We start from the raw sequence: 24,050 nt of genomic DNA on the forward strand, positions 1-24,050 counted from the left end.
GCCAAGCTGTGGTTCTGCTATTTCATGTTTGTCAGTGAGGGATGATCTGGCTGACGCTTGCCCCAGGTCTGCAGATGTGGCTGGGGAGCCACCACAGGAGAGACAAGAGGCTGTTTTCTGTCTCTGACATGTAGATTTAAGGATTTTTATTTGGAAGTTTATGTGGACAACTTTTTTCCAACTCAGCAAGTTATTTTTCTCAAGAAAAAAAATACAAGTTTTGCTACTAACATCATGGGAGAAAATCAGCAACCAGCTCCTGAGGGCTACTTGTTTTTAGGATGATTCCCAGTAGGAAGAATTGGTCAGCTTCAGCAGCCACTATCATTGGTTTTGGCAACAAGTGAAGATACAGAATCGCAGCTCCTCAAGGAGAAAGGGACACACACCCCATTCATCCACCTTCCCTGTCCCTGTAGACCAGCCAGTACTGCCAGCCAAGTCAAAGGTGGTAACTGTTCTTCACAAAACTTTTTGACATCAAATACTCTTTTTAAAGGGCATTTCTTCGTCCCCTCTGAAAAGGAGAGTGGGATGGGACAGCCTGGGACAGCATGGAAGCGTGAGAAGTGCTGCACCCTGCAGAACAATAGGAACATAAAGAGGGAAGGGGGCCAATTTAAAAACCAGTTGAAAATTGACGATTGTGGGAAAATAAGGGTGAGAAAATGGTGGGGACTGGCTCCCGCAGAGGTGAGTTTCAAGGCATGAAGCAGATTCCAGGTGACAGGATTTTGTGCCATCCTTCTGAGGGAAGGACACAGTGGAAACCTGTTGAAGGGCATGCATCTGCCCCACAGGCTGCATCTCCTCTGCTCAGCCTGCATGGTTGCAGCAGGCTTACCAGTGCGATCCGCAGGCACTGCCGTACTGCTGAGCACTCTGGCATTAATGTGGTGAAATTAGGAACCCATGGGTTTTTTCTCAGCCCAGCATGCGAGAAATACTATTTTTAATACTGTATTAAGGCAAAAGGAGACGTTACAGAGAGGGAAGGAGAATGGAAGGAGTCACTGTTCTCTGCTTGGACAGATTTGTTTTGCACAGTGTTTTCTGTCTTGATTTAATGGTGAGTTGGCTCTTTCCAGCAACTAAGCAGGGGAGGAGGGATGGGAGTATGTTCCCAGCCTTTGGCCAAGTGTGTCCCAGGCGTGACCTCTTCACTGTTTATTTTTCTTTCTCTACAACTGACCCAGATGCTGGACTCTCCTGGCCTGTTGAACATTTTCCCCTTCTGGTACAGCATGTGATGGTCCCGGGAATCAAGGCTGGGAACAGTACCTGGAACTGTTTTTCTCTCCAGCACACTGTTGTGTCCGTCTGCGTTCCAGGAAACCGAAACCCGTGAGAAAACTCCTGGGCGAGCACTGCCACCCAGCGGGGATGGAGGCGGGGATGCGAGCAGCCGGGGGGCCGGGCCGCGCTCCTGTACGGCAGCAGCGAGAGGAAAAAGCCCTTCAGGCAGAGCAGTGAACCACCCCGGCATACAACAGAGAAACGAGGGTTTGGTCTGCGTTATTAGAAAACAGCTACAGTGACTATCCAGTGGAATCAGATTAGCGTTTATTTATATTTGCAGCCTCTGCAGTCTCTTTCTTAAAAATGACAGCAAGGTTTGCAAACAGAGATGGATATTTTTTTGGTCACGCTGAACTGAAAACCTAACAAAGTGTCTTCAAGCAAACAAACAAAAAAACCAGTTTTAACTTAATGTAACGTGCCAACCACAGGGGAAAAAGCACAGCTTTGGAGGAAATGATGTTTTGTTTCACCAGTTACAAATCTTTCATTCCAAAAAGCATTTTCTCTTTTTCACTAGTAGGTGCTGCAAATCAAACTTAACACAATAAATAGTTGAACAAACTTCAGGACCAGGCTGAGCCAGTTCAAGCACATTTCAGGGCAGATATAGCTGGGAAGCAAATTTCCAACCTACACTTCCCATTTCTTTGCCTGATTGGAGGTATTGTGTTGGCAGGAGTAAACTACAGCTGGTCCCTTTGTTTTTCTGTGAAGGGAAGGAATTAAGATAATTTAAGGATATACTGTACAGAGGAAATGCAAGGGCTGAGCGTATATACAGATACTCCCCAGAGGACCCCAGCGGTGGTATTTCCATCCATTGCTACCTGCAGCTAGAAAACTGCCACAGGGGCACTGGAGGTACTGGGCTTCTTTGCAGTTCTCCTACAGTCAGACAGAAACTGCCCCGGGCACAATCCTACGGATGTGCGTGTAAGACTTCCTGAGGGTAACGCTCCCGTGATGAGACACCCCCCGAGGCAGGACACACTCTTCTGTCAGCTTCTGAGTTTCAGGGTCCCAGCACAGCACTGTTGCAATGACTTCGTTCTTTTCATCTCGGCCCCCGGTGATAAACAGCTTGTTGTTGCAAGGAGAAATCCCACAACTGGCTCTCTCATGGGTGAACTGAGTCACCAGGCACCATGTGTCTTCTTGGGGGCTGTAGCAGTAGAGTGCTTTCATTGCCCCACCTGGAGAGGAAACATATCAGTTTGCACTTGCCATTCCCGTAAGAGATTTTAATTAAAGCACCCGCTTCAACAAGGCTCCATTCCTGACATTTGTAAGAATGATTTATGCCCCAAAGCTAAGGTCACAGGATACTTTATTGTTTTGAAAGCCAGATCTGCAGAAGGCCACTTATTGTTCATAAGGCTGTGGAATTCAAGGCCAGAACAAACTTCTGTGGTCATGCAGTTGTGACTGCAGTGCACCCAGAAACAGACCTTTCCCATACCTGCTCCCTCAGCTAAGGACACAACTTCAGAAAAATACAATCGTGTTTGGAACAGCTTAGATGATGAAGGACTAGGTGTGGTAAGATGTCACTATTAGAAATGGGTACACATTTTTTTCACTGACTTGTCTTACTTCAGTGTCCATCTGCCCATCAAACCTCCTTCTGCCTGGAGCTGGCTGTTTTCAAAAGCCTCTTCCTTCCTCATTTAGGGGCTTGTCAGACTGAACTAGTAATCTTCTTATGGGTATGCTAAACAGAGAGGGACCTTCAGTTTCTCCATGTTTCCCAAATCTGCATTCATACTTGAAACATTTTGTGCGCCTTTTCCAGTTTGGCAGGGTCCTTTTCTCTTGAAAAATGGTCAATAACCCAATACTTAAGAAAGGCTATGGAAATATATTCCCTCCTGAAAGTACCAACAGCTAAATGGTTCTTACTCTGAGATTTGCAGGGACTGGACCTGTCTTCTATAGCAGCTGTGTAGAATAGGGCTGGGGAAACACCGAAGCTGTGGTCTTATTGTGAGGTGCAGCAATGCCTGGGATCCTACCTGCTGGCAAAGTGAGCGTTTGTCTGTTGTAGTTACAATAAATGCTGGTTTGGACAATACTAGCCCAGTACTTGAGGGATGACTGAGTCATTGTGAAGTGACTTAAACAAGTTTTATTTCCCAGTTGGAGCAGACTGAAAACATACATGTTGTTAGTTATAGTGATTCATCTGGCGGTTGGTAATTCATTGGTCTGGGTAATTTAATTGCTTTGGATGGAGTAACCAAATGTTCTTTTATCTTTTAAACTTCAGGTGGGGCTAATTTCTATCTGATTGAACTAGATTTGTTTCTCAGATAGGTAAACAACAGGTTTAGTGGTGGATGTTCCTGTCTGAAAGATGCTGAATGAATGTAACTGGAGTATCATGTCAATTTTTATCGAGAGTTGTATCAGCTAGCCCGTAAGTCATGCCTTCTCTTTCCGTCTGTTGTCCTGTACAAAAAGGGTGAGGTCAATCCCTGTGCTGAGGAGAAGCATGAGGTGTTCATGTACACACAAGGTGCACACATATACATATATATATATGTGTGTGTGTGCACACACATGCAAATTATAAATCCTCCTTCAGAACACCATTTATTATTTGGTGATACTCTGGCTCTCTGCCAGCCCTCAGCACCATATTGATCATGCTGCAAGTGAGAAACTTTCTGCACCAAGGCTGAGAGAGGGAAGGGGAACTTTTCAGAGCTCCTGTTTTGGAAACAAATGTTCCTCGTTCCTCTTTCCTTCTTTTGGTTTTTCCAGCACTGTCTGGAAATGTGTGCAGGCTCTCTCCTCCCTGCACAGTTCAGCTCACCACCATTAAACTCTTGCTCTTCCATCTTTGCTTCCAGTTCTGGCAACTGACAATTAAACCCAAGCATGATCTAGTGAAGAGGTCTTCGTGTATCAGTGGCTCTGCTCCCATGACCTCCTCCTAGGACCCATATCCCTACATAAATCCCGTTTGCAGTGGGCTGTGTAATGCCCCTGGAGAGAAGAGGGGACATGATATAGCCATGAGATCATGCCCTTGCCACTATGAACCCACTTTTGGATGGCTTTAAGTTATTTTTGGGCTAGGTCCAGCTTTTCAAGATACCTACCACACTAACAGGGAGTTTGACCTGGTGACTCTTCACTACTGTTTGTGAATGTGCTGGATCCCCATCCCTCGCTAAGCTCAATGGGAAGAGCCATCTGACCATTTGATTGTACTTCATGGAGTTTGTCGGTGAAACTAACACACAAAAACAAGCCCTGCCGTGTCTATACAAGAAGGAGCAGTAACACTTTGCTTACCCACAACATAAATGTGATCACGGAAACTCGCAGCATTGATGCATTTGGCTTCTACTGGCATGGCAGCTTTCAGGCTCCACGCGTTGGTCGCAGGGTCGTAGCACTGAGTCTTGTCTGTCGCCAGCTTCCCGTTGGGGCCTCCCCCGATCACGTAGAGCTTCTTCTTGTAGCTTGCTGCTGCAAAGGAGCTCACATTGACCATGAGGGGAGCAGCCTGTGTGACAGCAGAAAATCGTTAGTAACCATCTGAAGTAGTCAGACTGATGTCTATGGGACAGGAGCCTGCTGAATTTTAAGTCATGTATCCCTTTTAAGATGATCAGTAGGGTTTGGAAGATGACATTTCTAGGGATAAGGGTGAAATACATTTCAGATTTTTCTTAAGACTGTAAAACCCTGAATAAGAATGTGCTATGTGCAAATGCTGTTCTTAAAATTATGTTATCAATAATTCAAAAGCTAGGAAACGTCAGAGGTGACCAAAATCTCCTTTACATAGTTATGTACATTGAAAAAACACAAGAAACTTGTTCATACTGACCTTTCTACTTGAAGCTGTGATTGTTAGATTCTCCACATCACTTTGTATCATCTAAAACCTATAGAGTTTCTATCTGCCATTATGATGCCTAATCTCATTACTTTCATGGATTAATTGGCTGCCTAATACTCTCCTCTCATTGCTTGAAGTACACTTAGTAGAACTGGGTTTTTTCCATCCTGTTTACCTAGAAATTTGTACTTTCGACTTAAATATAAAACCCATACTGTATATGGTGTATATGGCACAGGTTGATAGAGACATTGTATATATACATTGTGTATCAGAGCAGTAGTTTTCAGCCTGTGCTCTGGTTCATGTATACTATGTATATATGTTCATGTATACTATGCTCTTACTCACCAATTACTCACCAATGGACTACTAGCTTTAAAAGCCAACTAAGAAAATGAAATTTAGGCATTAGATATCTCACAGGCAATGATTGGCAGGCCATCCTGTGATATTTACTTTCTGAACAGTATGCATTTCTATAGAAAAAACATTTAGGGTTTTTACAGACCAGAAATACTTAAATGAATTGTACTAGAGCCTGTCATGTTCATTTTTATGATTCAAAGCCCTAACATTTTCTGATTAAAATGTTCTAAATGAGTAAAATGTTACATGATGCAGCATCTTACCTCTGACCAGCAGTTATGAAAGGGATCATATGCTTCCATGCTGTTGATCCTCTGCATGCCATCAAACCCACCAATGACATAAACTTTGCCACCCAACACAGCCATTTTATGCCTCCATCGCCCAATATTTAGATACTCAATTTGTATCCATTTGTTGATGGAGGCGTTGTATTTCCAGACATCATGCTTTGTTTCTTTGCCACCTGTAGTGTACATGACACATGTAAATATGATAGCGTAGCTTGTATTTACTCAAAATCTCCAATATGTTTAAATTTTAAAATGTTATCTCACAATAGAAAATAAATTACTGTTAGCTTCTCAATTATCTACACCAATGGCCTGGCCCTGTTATACCAGAAGAAAATTTCTGCATTTCATTTACTTAATAATGAAGGAAACTCTGAACAATTTCTACAACCAGATATTTGGTAAAGATAAATCACTGTTCCTCACTTTACCAGACCACAACCACTTTCATTTTAATACTGAGGGAATCACCAGCCACACACAGCATGGTGATATGCAGGTGACTTTTGTGCGCCACCAGGGCTTTGCAGAATGCTTCCAAGTGACAAACAAACATGATTTCATTAAGATACCGGAGGATGCCGCAGCTGGTAGTGCCAAATCCCAGCAAGATAGGCCTGGGGAACTGCCAGTTTGTGCAGGGTAGATCCAGTCAGCTAGCCTAGTACTTTACACAAAACAAAAGACCTGACTCTGAACTCCTATCAACAGTGGCCCTTCATGGCATGTTAGAAGCTTTACTATTCAACCTTGGGACCTATGGCTGGGATCTCATTTTTGTGCCTTTTCTTCTGGTCTCTTTCTCTACTGATTTGGATTTGCTTCATGTTTATAGATTGAAGATCAGAACTGGACCCTGCAGGCTTGCAAGTGAATCTTTACTCATCCTAAAGCAGAAAGCAGTCTTTTAAACAAGCACTTTTGTTTGCCTGTAATTTTTGGTGCAACTGCAATATAAATGGATCTAGTTAGGCCTGAAACCACGTTTACAGACTGAGTAGCTTATTCCATCATCTGCAACCCGATTAAACATTTGCTTCAGTGGTGAATATACTGAAAAGAGAATTCATATTCCATTGAGAAAGTGTCTGCCTTCATTGGTATTCTGTGCTGCAGCCAGATCACTGCAAACTGATGGAGCTCATCTCTGGGCCAAATAGCAGATTGAATAGGAGATAATTAGCATGCTAGAAAGAGTCGTTTGTAATGCTTTTGTCTCAGTATTTTTCACATGTATGTGTTGAATTTTATTTGCACTCAAATAGCTGAAGTGGCTGAAGGGCCTGAATGCAGCATTCATGGCTACAATGGGGCTGAGAGACTGCAGGTGTTGCCCTTACCCTCCCTTAACATTTCTCTTTTACATGAGCTTGCTCTTGCCTGCACAGGCTGAAACTCTGGTAGGAGCCTGAGGTGGACTGGGTGGGTAAATTTGTGGCACATCGGGGGCAGGGAGAGATTTTTGAAAGAACTGGAGGTTTATTGTGTTTCTGTTCTTTCTCCAGACCACAGTTCTTTCTAATTTGAGGAGAAAAAATGAACTAAATTAGTAAAAGTAACAGAACGGTGAGTGCTAATTCATGTAATTTTTAGTTACATTACAAATGTAGTGTTTCACTCCATCCAGTCAAAGCATTTAAACTGTTTGGGGAAATGGTAATCTAAAAGTGGTCATAGTCTTGTGCAAAGAACTTTCCTACTGTTCAGATGCTAAAAGAGTGGGGAAGACTCCAAACTGCACCAAGACACTGAGTGAAATGAGCACGTTGGAGGTAGGAAAGATGTAAGTCAAGTTCAAAAAGAACCAAGTCGCAGGAGCTAAAAGAAAGAAAAGGAGTAGAAGGACACACAGCAGGTGGCAGATGTTTAATCAGGATTGAGGCACTAATAACTTGGTTTAGCTGGAAAGAAACTACTAATTACTTTGGTCCACTCAGCCTTTTATTTGGGTGGGAAGGGTTAAAAGGAGGTAGGAGAAAGGCTAAGAGGGAATGGAGAGAGGAAGTCAAAGATACGAAATTAAGCAGAGAAGGAAGAAATAGGACCTGTGAGAACAGCAGCAAGAGGAAAGCCAGCTTAGAAACACCATAGCAGTTCTGGAGGCAGCCTGGATAGAGCATAAAAGAAAAGCTGGATAAGATGTCAGGAATAAAAGGAAGCAAAAAGACCTTGGGAAAGAGGAAAGGGTAAGAAATTAAAGGCAAATGGAAAAGAGACCTCTCAACTCAAGGGTGTGAAGGTGTGAGGGGTGTTCCCTAGTTGGGATGTTTGACTTAGGTTCCCCTCTGCAGCTAACTTTTAACACAGAGTCTGTTGCCAGAGTAAAAAGAAACTCCCTGTGGTGGGCTGAAAGGAGAAACCTCCTTTATTTGTAACTAGGGAAGGAATAATCTAATTCTTATCCCAGGATAAGAATTTAATAAACTTTAAGTTGGAACGAGGTAATAAAAATATGTGGCTTTCCAAAGGAAAGAATGCAATGGCAGATATTTGAATAAAAGCAATGGACTGCTATTCATACTGGAGCAAAGCATTCATGCTTTGGCCCTCCCTCCTCCTTTCTACTCTCCTGTTTTAAGTGAGCATAGCATTTGGTGGATGATTTTGTAGGAAAAAGCATCCTATCCGTGGAGGCACTGCTCTGTATCGTGGTCTGTAACGTGACAGCAATTAAAAGCTTGCTGTCACTTTTCCTCTGGAAAGCAGAACAAGACCATCAAAATTGGTTTTGACAGGCCATCAAAACCAGCTGTCAAAGTGACCAGCAAGCTTGAGTGTATCCTTTCTGTTGTCAAAGTGGAAACTATAGCTCCAAGATCAACCCCCTACATGGAGCTCAGCTGTGTTTGCGTGGGAAGTTAAGTGTGCCTCCTGAAGCTCTCAGGATGACGATCTGCAAATGGGATGCTCAGACCCATGCTGTGCGTCTGGACCGTTGGGTTTCATCTGGCTGTGATAGTTATTATTGCCGTTAGCAAGTGGGCACTTCTAGAGTCCTGTCTGATGGCTGTTGAAGTGCTCCTGAAAGTGTGGTTTTCAGGTACCAGCCAAACAGTGGTGACAGTTCCCTGCAGGTTCTTGACTGATTCTTGCAGAATTAATCAGATTCTGGCAGGGTTTGGCTTATGCATGTGGAGCTGCAAATGGAGGTGTTACAAGAAGATGCTGGAGCAATTGTTCTTCATTTTAGGTTTGGTAAATGGTTCTCAGGGGCCCTTCCGTGATCATGCTCACTGAGTGTGCTGCACACAAGTAGCCATGCATATAGATCAATGTTGTTTGAAAATTAATCCTGTGCTAAAACCAGGGCTAGGCAGGACCTCACATGTCCAGCGCTTTCCTGGAGCCTGTTCAAAGCCGAAGCATTAGGAATACCTGTACTGCTTCATTCTCCTAAAGCTGCCTCAAGCGTGCTCTCAATAAAAGCTGGAAATAATTGTGAGAACCCTCTGCTCCCCTCTTCCACTCCCAATGTCTTGTTCCTTACCCGATATGTAGACTTCATTTTTTAGCGTAATGCATGCAAACTCCACCCATTTTTTATTCTCATTCTCCGTCTCCTGCTCTGTGATTGGTAATTTTGCTACTTCCAGGCGGCTTCGCCTCAAAGGGTCCAGACAAGTCACTTCTGCTACAAACTTCTCATCTTTCGTACAGCCCCCTATGATCATAAACACCTCAGACTGGAACTCGTGCATCCTGGGCTTGGTTCTTTCTGTAATAATCTAAATGCAAGCAAGACAGAGTGAGTACACAGGGCACTTACACCTACAATTACAGAAAGATCTGGCAACCTTTTTTCTGATTACCTGTTTTGCAATCAGCTGAAACAATTATCAAATGCTTTCTAAGTTGAAAGCCTGGAAAGCATCCTAGAGGCATTCAGCGGAGGTTGCTGTATCCTTCTTTCAGCAGGATTTCTCCAACACTGGACTTAGTTGCTTTTGCCTAGCCACTAGGATCTTTTCAGATCCTCTCGGGAATTCCCAGGGTGGCACCAAGAGCTGTGAAGGTGAGCACTAGTGACAAGGCTGGGTGCATGTGAGGCAGCTGGAAAGGACAGGTTTTATTTGGGCTGACAGAATGGGAACAAGGTAGGAGGGCCCCAAGGTTTAGTGTACGCCCTGGGGAGCTTGGAGAGGGCAAGGCTGCAGTTAGCAGAAAGTGCTCTCATCATTTGTCCTGAAGAGATATGTTAAAGTGTCAAAGCCATAACAGTTCTCAGCTGAGGGGTTTTTTAAATTTGTTTCTTTGTTTATAAGCCTTAATTTTAAGCCAAAATTAGAAGATTTACTTAAAGCCAGCACCAGGCTCTGAAATGTGGCTAACTCTAATTTACTGCCTCTTGGCTCAATTTATTGACCAGGTCTTTGTTTCAGGGACACTGGAAAAAGCCACTTTCCGGGTAGATGTTCACCAGGAGGAAAGAATGCAAGGGTTGCTTGGAAACTTGTGTTCTGCTTGGAGGAAATACTTGCAAGGAAGGGGAAATGAGTGCATTAGTGTCCAAGGTATGCTGGCTGTGTGCTGAAGGACAGAAGGAATAATGTTCTTTATCCTCCCCTACCCCCCAGTTTTTCATACTGGAAGAAATGCAGTGTAAAAGGCGTGGGGGGCACATAAAGTTGTTCCTCTGCTTATGCTGTAACTTAGGGCATTTGCCAGTTTGCAGATCCTCAAAGCCTGCTAGGAGGGATCTGCTCTGAACTCTGAAGTACTGCAACTACTCCTCTGAAGTAACGGTGGTTGTTACCTTATGCATGCCCCAGAAAGGCAGTTCGTGGAGCCACAGGTTAAATGCTGTGACAATACGCAGCTTGCTCAGTTTTACTTCTCTTTCTACTTTTAATATGTTTCTATAAATTGGCATAATTTATCTATATTAAAAAATATTCCTAACGCAGACATAAATCTTGTATTTTTCCTATGTTTAGGAAAGTATCAGGCAAGGTTTTTTTAAAACATCTGTCCCAGAATTCACCAGCTTTCAGAATTTTGTTTTTAACCTGTCCGTCACCACCGCCAGGCATCAGCCCCAGGGAGGGTAGCTGGCAGGGCTGCCTCTGTCGGCTGCCCCTTTGAAGATGAGTGTAATGAGTGTTCAGCCCTGAGCAACACTCCCTTTATCTACCCGCGTGGAGCTGACAGCACTGCTGAGTGGGGCAAGGCTTCCTCGAGGAGTTCCCACCCGACTGGCCGGCACTGCCCTGGGTCGGTGTGAACTGTCTTACACAGTCACTGGCACAAAAAGCCTTTGGCCTCTACCCCCCAGCCAGTGACACATCTGCTGTTAGCGATGGATCCACAACATGCTCCTGAGCCTCCTGCCTTCCTCTGACCCTCTGAGGAGGCACACACGTTTCCTCACATGCTCACATTCCTTTGCTCCTGTTGTGAAATCTGACCTCTGGTTGCTCTCCCCTCTACCCCATATTTTGAGCCAGGAGATGTGACTGATACCTAACTTTCCAAAGAGGATGGGCAGTTGAGGAACTGGAGATCCAACACAGCCTACCTTGAGCAGGCAGGACAGGACTCAACTGGATGTCAGGATGAACCTGTCTCGTTGGGTGCAGGGACCTCTGCAAATGAGGAAGATAGGCAGACCTCTCCTCTGGGAAGAGACTGTCTTCACAGGAGGTTCTCGCTTTCTGAGACATTTCCCCCCATAAGTAACAGATGGAGATGTTACATATTTGTAAGTCATTACAGATTGTGGCACAGTTTAGTGGGAAAATTATTCTTCCTTTCTTAGGCTTCAAATAATAGCTAGGAGGGTGAGGCGTCAGGAGTAACACCGTTTGCCTTTTTACTAGTTAAGTAACGTGGGATCTTTGTTTAGCTGGGCAAGCATGTGTGTGAATGGTTGAGCTTGGGTGTTCATAAATAGGAAGCTGTACACTTTGTTTTAAAACAACCTACCAAAGCTTCTAAACTCCCTAAATCAGCAGGATAACTGGTGAGGCCCACCTTGACTTTTCAGTAGCACCAGTCAGTGCAAGTTCAGCATGAGTACCTTTTTCTCCCTCATGGTACTGCTCCTTCCGATCGTATTTTTGAGCAGAAGCATGAGACATTTAGAAAAAGCAGTAAGTACCTTCCTTTTTTACTAACCTCATTGCCCGACAGATGGTACATTCTTGCTTCCTGGAGCAAAGGAAAGACATCTGGACACTGTCTAATGAGTTGATCGGCTTCAACAGTCTCTACAAAATACCAGGGGTCCAAGAGGGGCAGCCGGACATTCTCCAGCACGTACGGCAGGAGAGGAAACCTTTCCGACTCCTTGTAACGAACCCAGTTCATTACAGTTTCGAACACCTGTGCCTCTTCCGTGACGTAGAGGTCATCACTCTTCAGCGTGCTGCAGAGAATGTCGGCCGGCAGCTCCAGGAACTCCTCATGGTTCAGCACCTGGGTGAAGTTCTGAATAATGTAGTCCTGCACTTGTTGTTTCAGGCTGTGCAGGGAGTGTGCATCAGCCAGCCTCAGGATGCCCACGCAGTTCTCTGGCTGGAGGGCTTCTGTGAGGAAACTGGCACAAGCATCTACCATGCGAAGGAACTGTGGGCAGAAAAGCACGTATAAGCACAGAGCAGTTACTTGTATGACTGTATCACGGAAGAACTATCGAGCTTTGGGGCTGAGTCCCAACCAGCCACGTGCAGTACAGCAAAGAGCTGGGGGAGACAAGAAATCAGTCATATGAGGACAGGTATCTCCCAGAATCTGCAGTCTGAAATGAAAATTTCCTCCTCAGACTGCTTTTTCCTCCCTCTGCTTCTTTTCCCTCTTGCAGGACATGGAAGACCTGTGAACAGCCATGGATTTTATTTGTTTCACAAAAGTGAAGGGTTTTCTACCATTCCACTTCCCTCCATGAGATCTCAAAGCGCTAGCAGCCATGGAGTTACAAAGCACTGGTGAGGTCCCCAGGCTTCAGATGTGCTTACCCTGCTTCATCTTGTATGTCAGCTCAGATCAACTAGAAGAGAGTGGTTTTGCAGCCCAGGTGACTTCACTTTCTGCATTTATGCTCCCACCATCCAAACTCTGAACGTGTCTGAGGCCTTGCAAGGGTGGTGGAAAATGAGTGCTGAGGTCTGGGATGCTTGTGTCAACATGTGCCCCCCCGCCCGCACCAAGTGCTGGGGCATGTTGTCCTGTACTGGGGCACGTGGCAGGAAGAGACTGACCATCAGCAAATCTTCGAGTTGCCTGACAGCCAGGGTTGCCTGGCAAGCGTATGTTGTGAGGGAGGCCTTCAGAGGTTTTAGTGACCTTGTCGTCACCATTGGTTGAAAAATACATAGATCTGCATTTCACATGCAGAGCCTGCTTAATCAAAGAACTTTCCACGTTTGCATTCAATAGGGCATCACAACTACTTTCATTCATTCCCTTTGCACAGTAGCCCCACCTGAGGGTCCCAGATGTGCAGATCCTGGATCACAGACATCTGCAGGGCATTTGCCATGAACTATGACGTGAGCTGGGTTGCTGGTGATTATTCAGCAACTGGGATACCAGTTTTGGGTAGAACTGATAAGTTACAGTGCTTCATGCTGGGCTTTCCATTGCCTCCGTGGTTTCAGATATGGATTTCATGTTGGTTTTGCCACTGAGCTGTGCAAACAGCAACATATAGAAGGTGGGTCAGAAACGGTGCTGTGCATTTCTTTCTATGCTTTTGGGGTCTTTTTTCCATCCAGTGTCAGCAAGTAAACCATTTTAACTCATTCTGTCCCACTGGGGAAAGTTGCAGAACAGTAACTTAGGGGCAAAGGGGAAACGAAACATTTTTAAACACTTTAGTATGTAGATTTGTTTCAGTGATTAGGCTAGAATCTTCCAGACGCGGCAGTGTTGTGTTGACACATTTAGACTGTTTACCAGAGCTGAGTGATTGCAGACACTGCGTACAGACTACCTGGTTCCTGTTTTACATTTAGATGTGGTCAAGTGTTTAGAGAAATGCAACTGACTGATGGACGAGGGTATGCGAGGTCTCAGAACATGCTGCTGCCGTAGTGATATAAATTTGTCAGTGGCACACTGTGGCACTGTGGCAGAGCTCAGCGGCTCATCGGTGCCTGCCATGCTCGTGTTGCCTGTTCTCTGGGCTAGCACAAGGCTAACGTTTTGAACTCAGCAGTGCATTGCCCCGAGGATCTGAAAGGACCTGCCAGCACCAGGTAGTCCTCAGACCTGCCTCAGCATTAGCCCTTTGAAAGCTGGCAGTAAAGAGATGTAAAAAAATCAAATCTGGGATTTGCTGAGGCCACTCATCAAGTCATCCACAACTCTGGAAACAGACCCCAAAACAATGTTCTCACCAGCCTACGGCCCAGCCACTGTAGAGGGCTCTAATTATTTATACATGGCTTGTTAAGAGCAATACTCACGAGATGACACCAGAGAGTTTTCTTCCAGGCAGTGCATGCTGGTCTAACGGCCACGCAGGCACCACTAATCACGCTGGGTAGCTGTGTTTGTGCCAGATAAATGAGGAACTGTGAGGTGTGGGCGTGAGAAAGGGTCCCCACCAGGGGCTTAACCAGAGAGGTTGGGCTGCTTGGGAGCGTACCAAGGCAGGACTTTCCCCGGCTGCTGCTCCTTGTCCCCGTGCTGCGCTGCCTCCCCAGCACTCCCTTCATTTAGAGACAAAACTCCCCAGAAAACTCCCCTGAACTTGCTGGACACGGTTCAGTCAGTCCCATGAGAGCAGGTGACTCAGGAGAGCACCCAGGAGGAAGACAACCGTGAACCCCCTGAACCTCTGCTTCATCTGCTCCTATTGTTCTTGCAGAGCTCTGAATTTTCTTCTTTCCTTTCTGCAAGTACCCCTCCTAATGCCACCCCAGGCATTTTAAAAGACCTGTTCCCTGGGAACAATTTCTTCAATAACTGGGTCCGTCTCCTAATACCCCTTGAATTCAGGTTCTTACCTGCTAGAGACATGCCATGTGATTATGAGCTGCCTTTCTGAATAACAAAACGTATTCACCCCATTTAAGTCCTTGCTTGTCCCAGCTTTAATTCAACTGTCTAGTGTAAGCAGCCCTGCACCCTGCCATGACCCCCAGAAACGGAAGGGAACGGTGGTTGAAAAGGCTCTTATTCATAGTCCCTCTCTGTATGCAGCACACTTCGGGGTCAGATCCTGCACCCTGCAGCTGCGCTGCCCTCGGCCACCCGCTCTGCCTGTGGCTGCAGGGGCAGCACGTCCCAGCTCGGCAGGACCACCTGCGTCCCACGGGAGCCGGCTGGGCAGTGAAGGGGCACAGGCACCCTCGCAGGGTGGCTCGCCAGGGAGCCAGCAGCTTTCTGAGCCTGCACACCAATGTCTGACCTGGAGCTGCCTGGAAGCTTTGTTAGCAAATCATGGAAACATAGACCCATAGAATGGTTTGGATTGGAACGGACCTTGAAGATCATCCATTCCCACCCCCCTGCCACGGGCAGGGACACCCCCCACCAGCCCAGGCTGCTCCCAGCCCCGTCCAGCCTGGCCTTGGGCACTGCCAGGGATGGGGCACCCACAGCTGCTCTGGGCAGCCTGGGCCAGCGCCTCGCCGCCCTCACGGGGGAGAATTTCTTCCTCATATCTAATGTCCATGTGCCCTCCTTCAGCTTCCAGCCATTCCCCCTTGCCCTGTCGCTACGTGCTGCCTGGGCTGGCACTGCGCGGTAGCTGCGGTGTAACTAGCACTGTCCTCCCACAGACTCCCTGGCCGTTCACTCTTACGTGGCTACAGGATGGTTTCCAGATAATTGGTGAGGTATTTTCCTTGTAGCATCTTGCTCCTGAGAAGTGGATTCACACGGGGATGAGAGGTGCCCTGGGAGTCAGTGATGTCACCAGGCTGGTGGTGCTCCAGCCGTGTGGGGGGGCAGAGCAGCCCCACTTAGAGCAGCCAGGGTGAGACAGCTGGGGCCACCCCCCACTGCGCCCACTGCAGCTGGCATTTCCATGGCTGTGGTCATCACAGCCCCCATTTTACCTCTGCTCAGGAGCTGCCTTCCCTCCCACCGTCGCTGCTTCCCCCACAGCAGGTGCTGTGGGCCTCACCCAAGCTGTGCTGAGGGAGCGGGGTAATTCTGGGGGGGCAGGAGGGGTGTAGACGGGTCTGAAGGCTGCTGCTGAATTACCGCAGGGGAGGCAGAGCTCTCTGCCAGGGCCCTGAGGAGCAGCCGGGGTCTTGGCACTACGGAGAGGATGAGCAGCATGGGGAGCAGAGGGTGCTGGGCTGGAGCCGGGGTGGGCACCAGCCCTGCGAGCCTGGTGGCTGGGCAGCTGCCAGCCCAGACAGAAGAGATGACTGTTGAACTCATGTTGCAACTGTGCTCTAGGTGGAAAAAATTTGTCTGGGTCACTTCAGGGTGAGGCTTAGCTGTGCAGCAGCTCCCTGCTCCGAGCCCTTCACCTGCTTCCCCGAGGAAGCACAAAGCACGCTGCCTGCTGCTCCCACCGAGCAGCTTCCACCTCCTCCTGCCCTCAGCTGTGGCTGCGTTTGGTCAAAACTTATTGGAAGCGACTAAGGGAAGGCAGAATCACATCAAACTTTGTCCGAAAGAGTTTCTAGAGAAAAGTGGAGTATCTATATTGGAATATCCAGAACTGTTCAAGTTCTTTCTTTTGTGGTTCTTTGTCAAGCCTGAGAGATTGAAAAAGGCACTGCCAAAAATTGTTGCGAGTCAGACAAAATACTCCTATTTGGAATTTGGTTTTCTCACACGTCATTAATTGGAAAGGAAAACATTTCTCAAACAAAAATGTTACAATAAATGGCAGAATTAATCTTTTCAGCTGTTGATGTATTGAAACATTTGACTCTTTCAACTGTTTCTGTTTGTTCTTCGGCATAAATAGCAAAGACAAGCTGGCAGAATGCTAGTAGTTACTAAATATTTTTTACACAAAACACATTTTCAGCCAAAAACCTCAACCGTGTATAATGTGAGCCTTTAAGGCCTTGTAAATCTTGATAGTATCCAGGACCGTTGCAGTAAGACTTGGGATCACTGCTTTTAGTTGAACGTTCCTGAGTTTCTAGGTTTTTGTAGTTTACTATTCTTGCTCATGGCACCCACATGATTTTAGCGTTACTTTAACAACATTTGATAGTTTTTCTTAAAGCACCAGCTTTGGGAATCAAATTTAATCTTAATTTTAATGAAAAATAGTGAAGAGAAATGAAAAAAACCTAAGTTTATACTTTTGACAGTTTCAGGGGGGAAAAAAACACCTGGGGAATGATCCTAAGGAAAAAAGGTTCCCAAGAAAACAAAAATAGCATAGAAAAGTGTCCTGAAAATGGACCAAAATAACCTTTGAGGGCGACCAGTTCACAGTATTGGTCTGCTGAAAATGCCAGTAAGTTCCAGCACTCTGGCCTCAGGTGACATTAAAGCTACACCACCTTTCCTGAGTTACCTTGGGGAGCACTTTTTGATAACTTTCCCTTCTCTCCCCACAGCAAGTACCAGCTCCCATTACCCCAAAGGCCACAGGTTCATTTCAGAGCAAAACTTCCCAGGTAAGATTCAAGAATCTGACATTCATAATGAACCACAATGATAATGAAGTCAGGTGTTTCTTGCCTTCCTTAATGAGAAGACTGGACACACATACACACATTGGCACTTTGGCAGGTTATGCTGGTTGCAATTTGTTAGCAATTTGCAGTTTGGTGCCAGGGACTATAATTTGGTAGACCTCACAGATGATTTACACGACACGTGAATACCTCACGGACCAAAGGCTGAGTAACGCTGCTCAAGTCTGACGTCCCACATGTCCCAGGTCATGACTAAAACCCTTTACATCAAGAGTCCTACAAAGGACGATGCTAACTTTGGCTGCTGAGCCTCCATCTCAAGGCAATGGAGAGGGAGAGACAAAGTTAGCTTCCTGGCCACACCAGCTGCTGCCCACTAACTCTTTTGGGCTGGAGGGTGACCTTCGCAGGCTGGCCTGAACCCTGGGGAGCACTGTCCCAGCAATAACCCTGCTGCCTGGCAGGCAGCACATGGGAGCTGCTCTTGGAAGCAGAGACCAGCTGTTTGCCTGTTTCCACAGCACCCAGCCCATGGCTGCGACTGCCATTTTTTACCACAGTGTAAGTAAATACAAAGCAAAATGCTTCCAGAACCCATGAAAGCAGAGAAGTTTGCAGCATGTTAACGAGGGTAAGACATGGTGTTGCCAGAGCAACAAGACTGGATCAGTGCATTTGACTTATCTGTACCTGAAAGAGGCTGGCAGCTTCCAAGACTTTCTGTACATTTTGCTTTGTGATGAGCATCTTGCTGGTGTAGGTGTAGTCCAAGAGTATATTCATGGTTTCTGCATCAACTCCTTTAAGTATGATCTTCTCTTCATATTTCTCTCTTAAATCATTGCAGAACATGGCCCTGAAAAGAAAGACGTTGATCTTTTACTGCACCCCAACCAGGATGAGGCATTCTAAAGATATTTGGTTATATAGATTTCAACACAGAATACTCCGATTACTTCATAATTTATGCAATTGTAGCAAAGTAGCACGGCAAATCCTTTTGTTGTTTTCATACCTCTCTACTCATGAGTGTGATAAGGCATATACACATGATGGATACGCCAGAGCTGGACTCTACAGTAGACCTGGAGCTCCATGGAAGCAAAAGGCAACTGGGACCTTCTCTGGGTGGTGCTTTGTGTCTGGACTGATGCTGCTGAGCAGTTGTGATGTCTCACCTGCCAGCCTCTTACAGACTTCTACTCCTTCTGTTTCTAGTAGAGGCCCTGCTCATTAAGCCCAAATCTCCAAGCCACTGACATTCTCCTTACTTCGTTAACACAACACATGCACCTTGTAACCCTTGGCAAGGTCAATACCCCTGCGCTTGCAGGCTGCAGAATGCTGCTTAGACTGAACCCTGAGGGCCAGACCAGATCCACGTCTGATAGCCTCACCTCTAAGCCTTCCAATGTATCTTTGACCCCATTAATACCAGGGATGGGCCAGGAGAAAATAGCTTATGGATTTTCTTCTAATTAAGAGGCTGACTTTTCCTCTGCTAAATGTTGGGAGCTCCTGGTAGGACTGTAGAGTTGGTACCTCCTGGCTGGAGAAGTACTTGAATAATCATGAGTTGAAACTACTGTTGGTGAGAAAGCGCAGAGGTTTCATGCATGTTGGTACCGTCTCTTCTTTGGTGGGTAAAACTGCATGTGAAAGGTGACTGCCACGCACACCTTTGGCACCAGTCAGACACGTCATGTGGGACATCAATCAGAAATTTCTCTAAGAGCTATTTAAATCCACTTTGCATTGTGACAGCTGCAAGGCAAACACATCCATCTCCACCTGCATTTTCAAGTTCATAGTTTTAAGTGTTTCTTCCAATGCTTTTGCTTTTATTTAGAAGTTTGATCCATTCTGTCTTGTTCACTGCATTCAGAGAGTGAGATTTCACATCATTTGCAGTCTGGCTCAACAGATTAGAAGTATGTGAGTGCACTTGTAACTATGTTGGTGAAAAACATGTGCAGATCTAAAGTGTAATTAGAAGCACTCTTTACCCTGAATACCAAACCCTTCATTAGTCATGTACAATGTTGACAGGACAGCACAACCTGGGAAGTGTCTAGAGGTCCAAAGTCTTAGGCCACGCTTTTCTTGTAAAAGCAGTGCCAGAATAAAGCTGTCTGATTCACCCATCTTACTCGTACCAAGTTGTAAACAGTTTTTATTGCAAAGCAGTTAGGCATGATGAATGGCAGATGGATGGAAGATGCCAGCTGCTTGATGCTCTAAGAGCTACCTGCTCCTTGCCTCAGCAGAGATTTTACAGCGAGAGAGCTGGCATTAGCTATCTTAGTGTATAAAACTGCCTTTTGGATAGAGAGACCTAATTTTGAGCAGGAAACCTGGGCAAAGAAGTTACTTGTCAGAAAAGATGTTCAGGCAGAATTCTCATTTTCCCTTCACTTAGCTTGTTAGAGGTTATTTATTCACTGCCCTGCTCCATGGTCCAGTTTCTGCTGCCACTGAAATCAGAGTATTTGAAAGGCATTAAGACAAAATGCTCCTTAACTTCAGCAAGCACCAGACTGGGATGCTCCTTAGCTTCTCTCCCTTTTGGCAGTGTCAGATGCTGTATGCCTGGGGCATGCAGCAGGTGGCCGTTTGAAGTCAGCCCTCCTCAGCACCCGCTGCTCCCTGGGCATGGGGCTTCCACGCGGAGAGGGAGGTTTGTACAAAACAGCCGTTTCAGTTGCGCGGGATTGATAGGTGCCGAATGTTTCATCTGAATCAGAAATACGCCGTTGTAGGATGCAGGTGGTGTCTGCTCTTGTTCCTTTTATCTCTTAAGCTGGTGATTCTAGTCTTGTATTTAACCATCCCTGTCGGGGAGATGAGAGCTCTCACTTCTGTCCCGCTAAGCCAGAGTATTTGGCGGAGGTTGGCTAGAGATATCCAGCGTCATGCTGTTGCAAGGCTGCTCAGAAACCAGCCTCGGGATTCTGGTGGAGCCTTTGCACAGGGGTCTTGTCAAAGTGCTTTCACCTGTCTGTCTCCTAATCTGTGAAATTGCGTTAGAGTTGCCATCCACTCCCTGTCTCACAGGGTGCAGATTCATGTAACATGGGTGCAGCCTGCAGAAATCACACGTCTAAAGCACCGTGCTCTTCCACCAGTGCTCCTCTCTGGAAGGTGGCAGGGCTGAACTGGACAATGCTATCCAGGAGAGCCGACTTCTGGAGTTGCCTGCCTTCTGCTCTGATGGGGAGCACCTCATTCCCACCCTATGGGCCGACCGGAGGGAACACCCTGACACCACTCAGCACTGATCAGGCTGAGCTTCTTCTCTGCTGGGGATTAAAATGTTGCTTCTGAACCTTTCTGTGCTTACCCAGAGAGGTGTGTGATTATTTTCTCTGGGGTTCTAAATCCTTCAGATGTGGCTACTAATTCTGTTGTCTGTTTCCCTGTTTCCTGTTCCTGTGTAATTCTAAACTAAGCCTTTGAACCAACGTTTATTCTGAGGAATGCACATCCGAAGTGAGTGCCAACGGCCAAATTTAGATACCTAAAAATGGGTAAATTTAGAAGAAACAGGGGAAAAATCTCAATTAAATAAACGAGGGGTTGCAGTTTGTGGAGCACTTTTTAAGCACCCACCCACAAAGGATTGCTTGTGCTAGGAATTACGAACCCGACTTCAAACAACCGTGCTGGAGCTTGAGGATGCTCTGGAAAATATTGCTTCAACCTCTCCCAGCCTCATTCTTCCACTACCTTTGGCAGTGCAGGAGTAAAGGATTACTGCTCCACCTTGGTCAGCTTGTATGTCTCTTCTCTGCTTTCTTACCTTCATCTGGGTAAATGGAGTTAATGCTTCTATGTCTGTAGATGCAGGATGCGTCAGAAGTACTAGTCTATCTACTCTGCAGCTTTGCTGAAGGAAGTCAACTTTATTTAACTGTGTTTAAGTTAGCTGCTATGGATTGCTTGCATTATGGCACCCAACATTCAGGAAGAGGGTTGTGTAATGTGCTGTTGCAGGGGAATGAAGCCCATGACTCACAGGGTCCCTTTGCTTTGCTCCTCTGCACCGGTGTTAGAGGCCCTGTAATAGCATGGAAAGTACTAACAGAATAGTGTGATTTAAGAATTTCTTCTTTCTTTGGGCCCATGCAGCTTGCAGTGAATTACAGCAAGATCAAACAAGCTGCCTTGTGAGTAGCAAAACTAGTGAAGCTCAGTCCTCTGCAGGCTTGAGTGCTCCTCTCCCTCTTAATAACCTCAGCTTCCCCTTCCTGAGCCCTCCATTCTCTCATTATTCCTCGCACACACATTTTGCAGCCCCTCTCAGGACACTCAGCTTGCTGAGCCCTCCGTTTCTCTCCTGTTATCCCTCTCAGGCACGTTTCAGTGTCCCACTCAGGACACTGGGCTGTGTGCTGGCTGCCTGTGCCCACCCCAGTGAGGGCAGCGCATGCCTGGCCTGTTCTGGGCACCGTGCATGTCAGCTGGCTGGGACGCGGTGCTTGTCACCCGGCTGAGCACCGTGGGGGCACGGTTCTGGCTCTGCCTAGCTGCAGATTTCCATCAAACTTGCGGGCACTTCAGTTTTGGGATTCCCAGCCTCTGCCAAACGTGACTGAAACTAACCCAAAGAGTTGTGACAGGAGACACTGGCAGAGAGGCAGACAGCGCTATAGAATAAATCTCCACTCCCTGGGAAGCCTGGTCAAACACGAGCACCCAGGGGGGCAGACCCTACGCACGTGCGCAGTTGCCTTGGGATGAAACGACCTCCAGCCAGGTATCCCCCTTCCTTCAGAGGGACAGGCTGTAGCTCAGGGCTCAGCGAAAAACCAGCCAACAGCGGTGATCAGACAACTGTCTTGCTTGTTCTTAACTGTTGGAGTCCATTCTGATTGCAGCAGCTTTCCTCAGAGCAGAAGAGGAATTGTTTCTTGTCAAAATATCGTTATGGTAATTCTGATTTTTATTTGTGCATCTACTCTTCTTCCTGTGCACAATGCTGGTAAGACATGTTTGGGCATCTCCGCTTTTAGTTGCACATTTTCACATATGCAATATATGTCATCTATCTGCAAAAATAATACCTATCTCTGTATATTCACAGACCAATCTCTATTGTGAGATGGTAAAAACAGAACTGTTCTTCCAGGCACTACTAGCAAAGTTTACTAGACTCCATTAAAATTAGCTTTCTGCTTATGTCACAAGTGGTCACAGGTTCTTTTTTCTCATGTTTCCTCTGTAACTATTCAGTCATCTGACCAATTTAGCAGAAAAAAAAGAAAGAAAGAAAAAAAATCCCAGCCATGCAAATGTGATTGTCTACAACGATAATGGAAAATCTGTGTTAAAACTGATACCGAGTTCCCCTGTGTTCTAAAATTTGTTCTTGCTGGCCAGTAGTCTCAGACTATCTGCTGTAGTACTGAAAGGATTAAAAATTAAAGAGGACCAGAAGGAAGAGGTGAAATGGTAAAATGGCTTTCAAGGAGAACATTGCCATTGCAATTGATTTTCAATAACCCTAGGAAAGAAGGAAAATTCCTTCTCTTTGCTCCTCAATAATTTTATGCAATACATACTGTTACCACAGAATGGTAATGGGAAAAATTACCGAGTCCCACAAACCCACTCCTTATCTCAATAAAAATACCGTGTGATCTGAATGAATATTCCTCTTTGCCTGAATCTCAAATGGACAATACAAGGGGCTACAGATACTTGGTTAAAACACCATTTTCTCATCCACTTGTCTGCCAACCATTCTCTGTTCCTTTGCATGCCTCCAGCAGACTTGCTGAGTGCTGCTATCAGAACTCCGGCAAATCCACAACTTGGCACCTGCCTTATTTGAGTCGCCAACTTTAAAAAAAGAGCTGAAAGGTGTCAGGAATTACAGACTCACTGCAAATTTGCAGAGTTTAACGCCCAATTTACCCTCCTTGGAGATCTTCAGTTCAAGCCTAAGAAGCAAAGTAAGTTTATTGGGTTTGTTTCTTACGTGCCTTACCTGAAATAATTGCTTGCTGCCGCAAGGACCACTCGGTGACAGGAGAATTCCCTGCTGTCCACGCACAGGATGACATCTGTAAGGGAATTTTCAAGCCGAAGGTTCTCCAGGCCATTCTGGAGCACCAAGGAGAGACCTGTATCATCAAACTTGACCTTTTCACCACTCGAGACTTCCACCAGGTCCCCCATTTTCGTCGAACGCTCATTGTCCGAAGAGATCTGGGGTTCCTCAGAGCTCTTCTCCAGCGTGTCCCCCATTATTCTGGCCAGCACTGTCTCATTCTGTTGGTGCTTCAATCTAAAAAGAGCTCCTAGGCTTCAGACGAGTCACACTGCAGAAGTTGGGCGGATTTCCTGTCCAGAGGTCTCTGCTTATCTGTAGCTGTCACACACACATAACAGGAAGCCTTGCACTTTCTCATCCTGTTAACACAAACAAAGGCTGCGTTTTTTTTCAGTGAATTTCAGGCAGTATCAACGTGTTTAGAAAGGACTTAAGATGCCTCTGGATGTGAGAAGATTACAAGTGACAGGGAAGGCTTGCTTCCCACCCTACAAGCCAGTCCCTCACTGTTATCCATCTCTGCTGGCTGCAGTGATAGGTGCGCCACGGCCATCAGGTCATCCTGGCAAGAGTGGGCTGCTAAGGGGAAGAGGGTCTTATTTAAAAATGTCTTTTTC

The 24,050-nt window shown here is 46.1% G+C and overlaps 1 protein-coding gene across 2 annotated transcripts; it reads right to left on the reverse strand.

Annotated features, from left to right (window-relative positions):
• Nucleotides 1-1,546: 1,546 nt before the first annotated feature.
• KLHL6 (kelch like family member 6) lies at nucleotides 1,547-23,724 on the reverse strand. 2 transcript variants are annotated; one of them, XM_013295145.3, is made up of 8 exons: nucleotides 23,523-23,672; nucleotides 23,368-23,443; nucleotides 18,069-18,234; nucleotides 11,932-12,381; nucleotides 9,305-9,542; nucleotides 5,788-5,990; nucleotides 4,603-4,816; nucleotides 1,547-2,495 (listed from the first exon to the last, which is right to left on the reverse strand). In XM_013295145.3, exons 3-8 carry the CDS (start codon nucleotides 18,228-18,230, stop codon nucleotides 2,194-2,196), a joined length of 1,569 nt encoding a protein of 522 aa, XP_013150599.1. In that variant the 5' UTR covers nucleotides 18,231-18,234; nucleotides 23,368-23,443; nucleotides 23,523-23,672; the 3' UTR covers nucleotides 1,547-2,193. The 2 variants fall into 2 exon arrangements, with proteins under 2 accessions (XP_013150599.1, XP_005232318.1); XM_005232261.3 differs by having other exon boundaries at nucleotides 23,368-23,724.
• Between the last annotated feature and the right edge of the window lie 326 nt (nucleotides 23,725-24,050).

Source organism: Falco peregrinus, chromosome 12 (assembly GCF_023634155.1).
Source record: "Falco peregrinus isolate bFalPer1 chromosome 12, bFalPer1.pri, whole genome shotgun sequence".
NCBI lineage: Eukaryota > Metazoa > Chordata > Aves > Falconiformes > Falconidae > Falco > Falco peregrinus.

Excerpts from the sequence above, each read along its gene's own strand:
- KLHL6 (XM_005232261.3), bottom strand. The coding sequence starts at position 23,627 with ATGGGGGACACGCTGGAGAAGAGCTCTGAGGAACCCCAGATCTCTTCG. Across the intron at positions 12,382-18,068 it reads AAGCTGCCAGCCTCTTTCAG|TTCCTTCGCATGGTAGATGC; the intron begins GTACAGATAAGT and ends TTCTGCCCACAG. Across the intron at positions 9,543-11,931 it reads ACCATCTGTCGGGCAATGAG|ATTATTACAGAAAGAACCAA; the intron begins GTTAGTAAAAAA and ends GCTTGCATTTAG.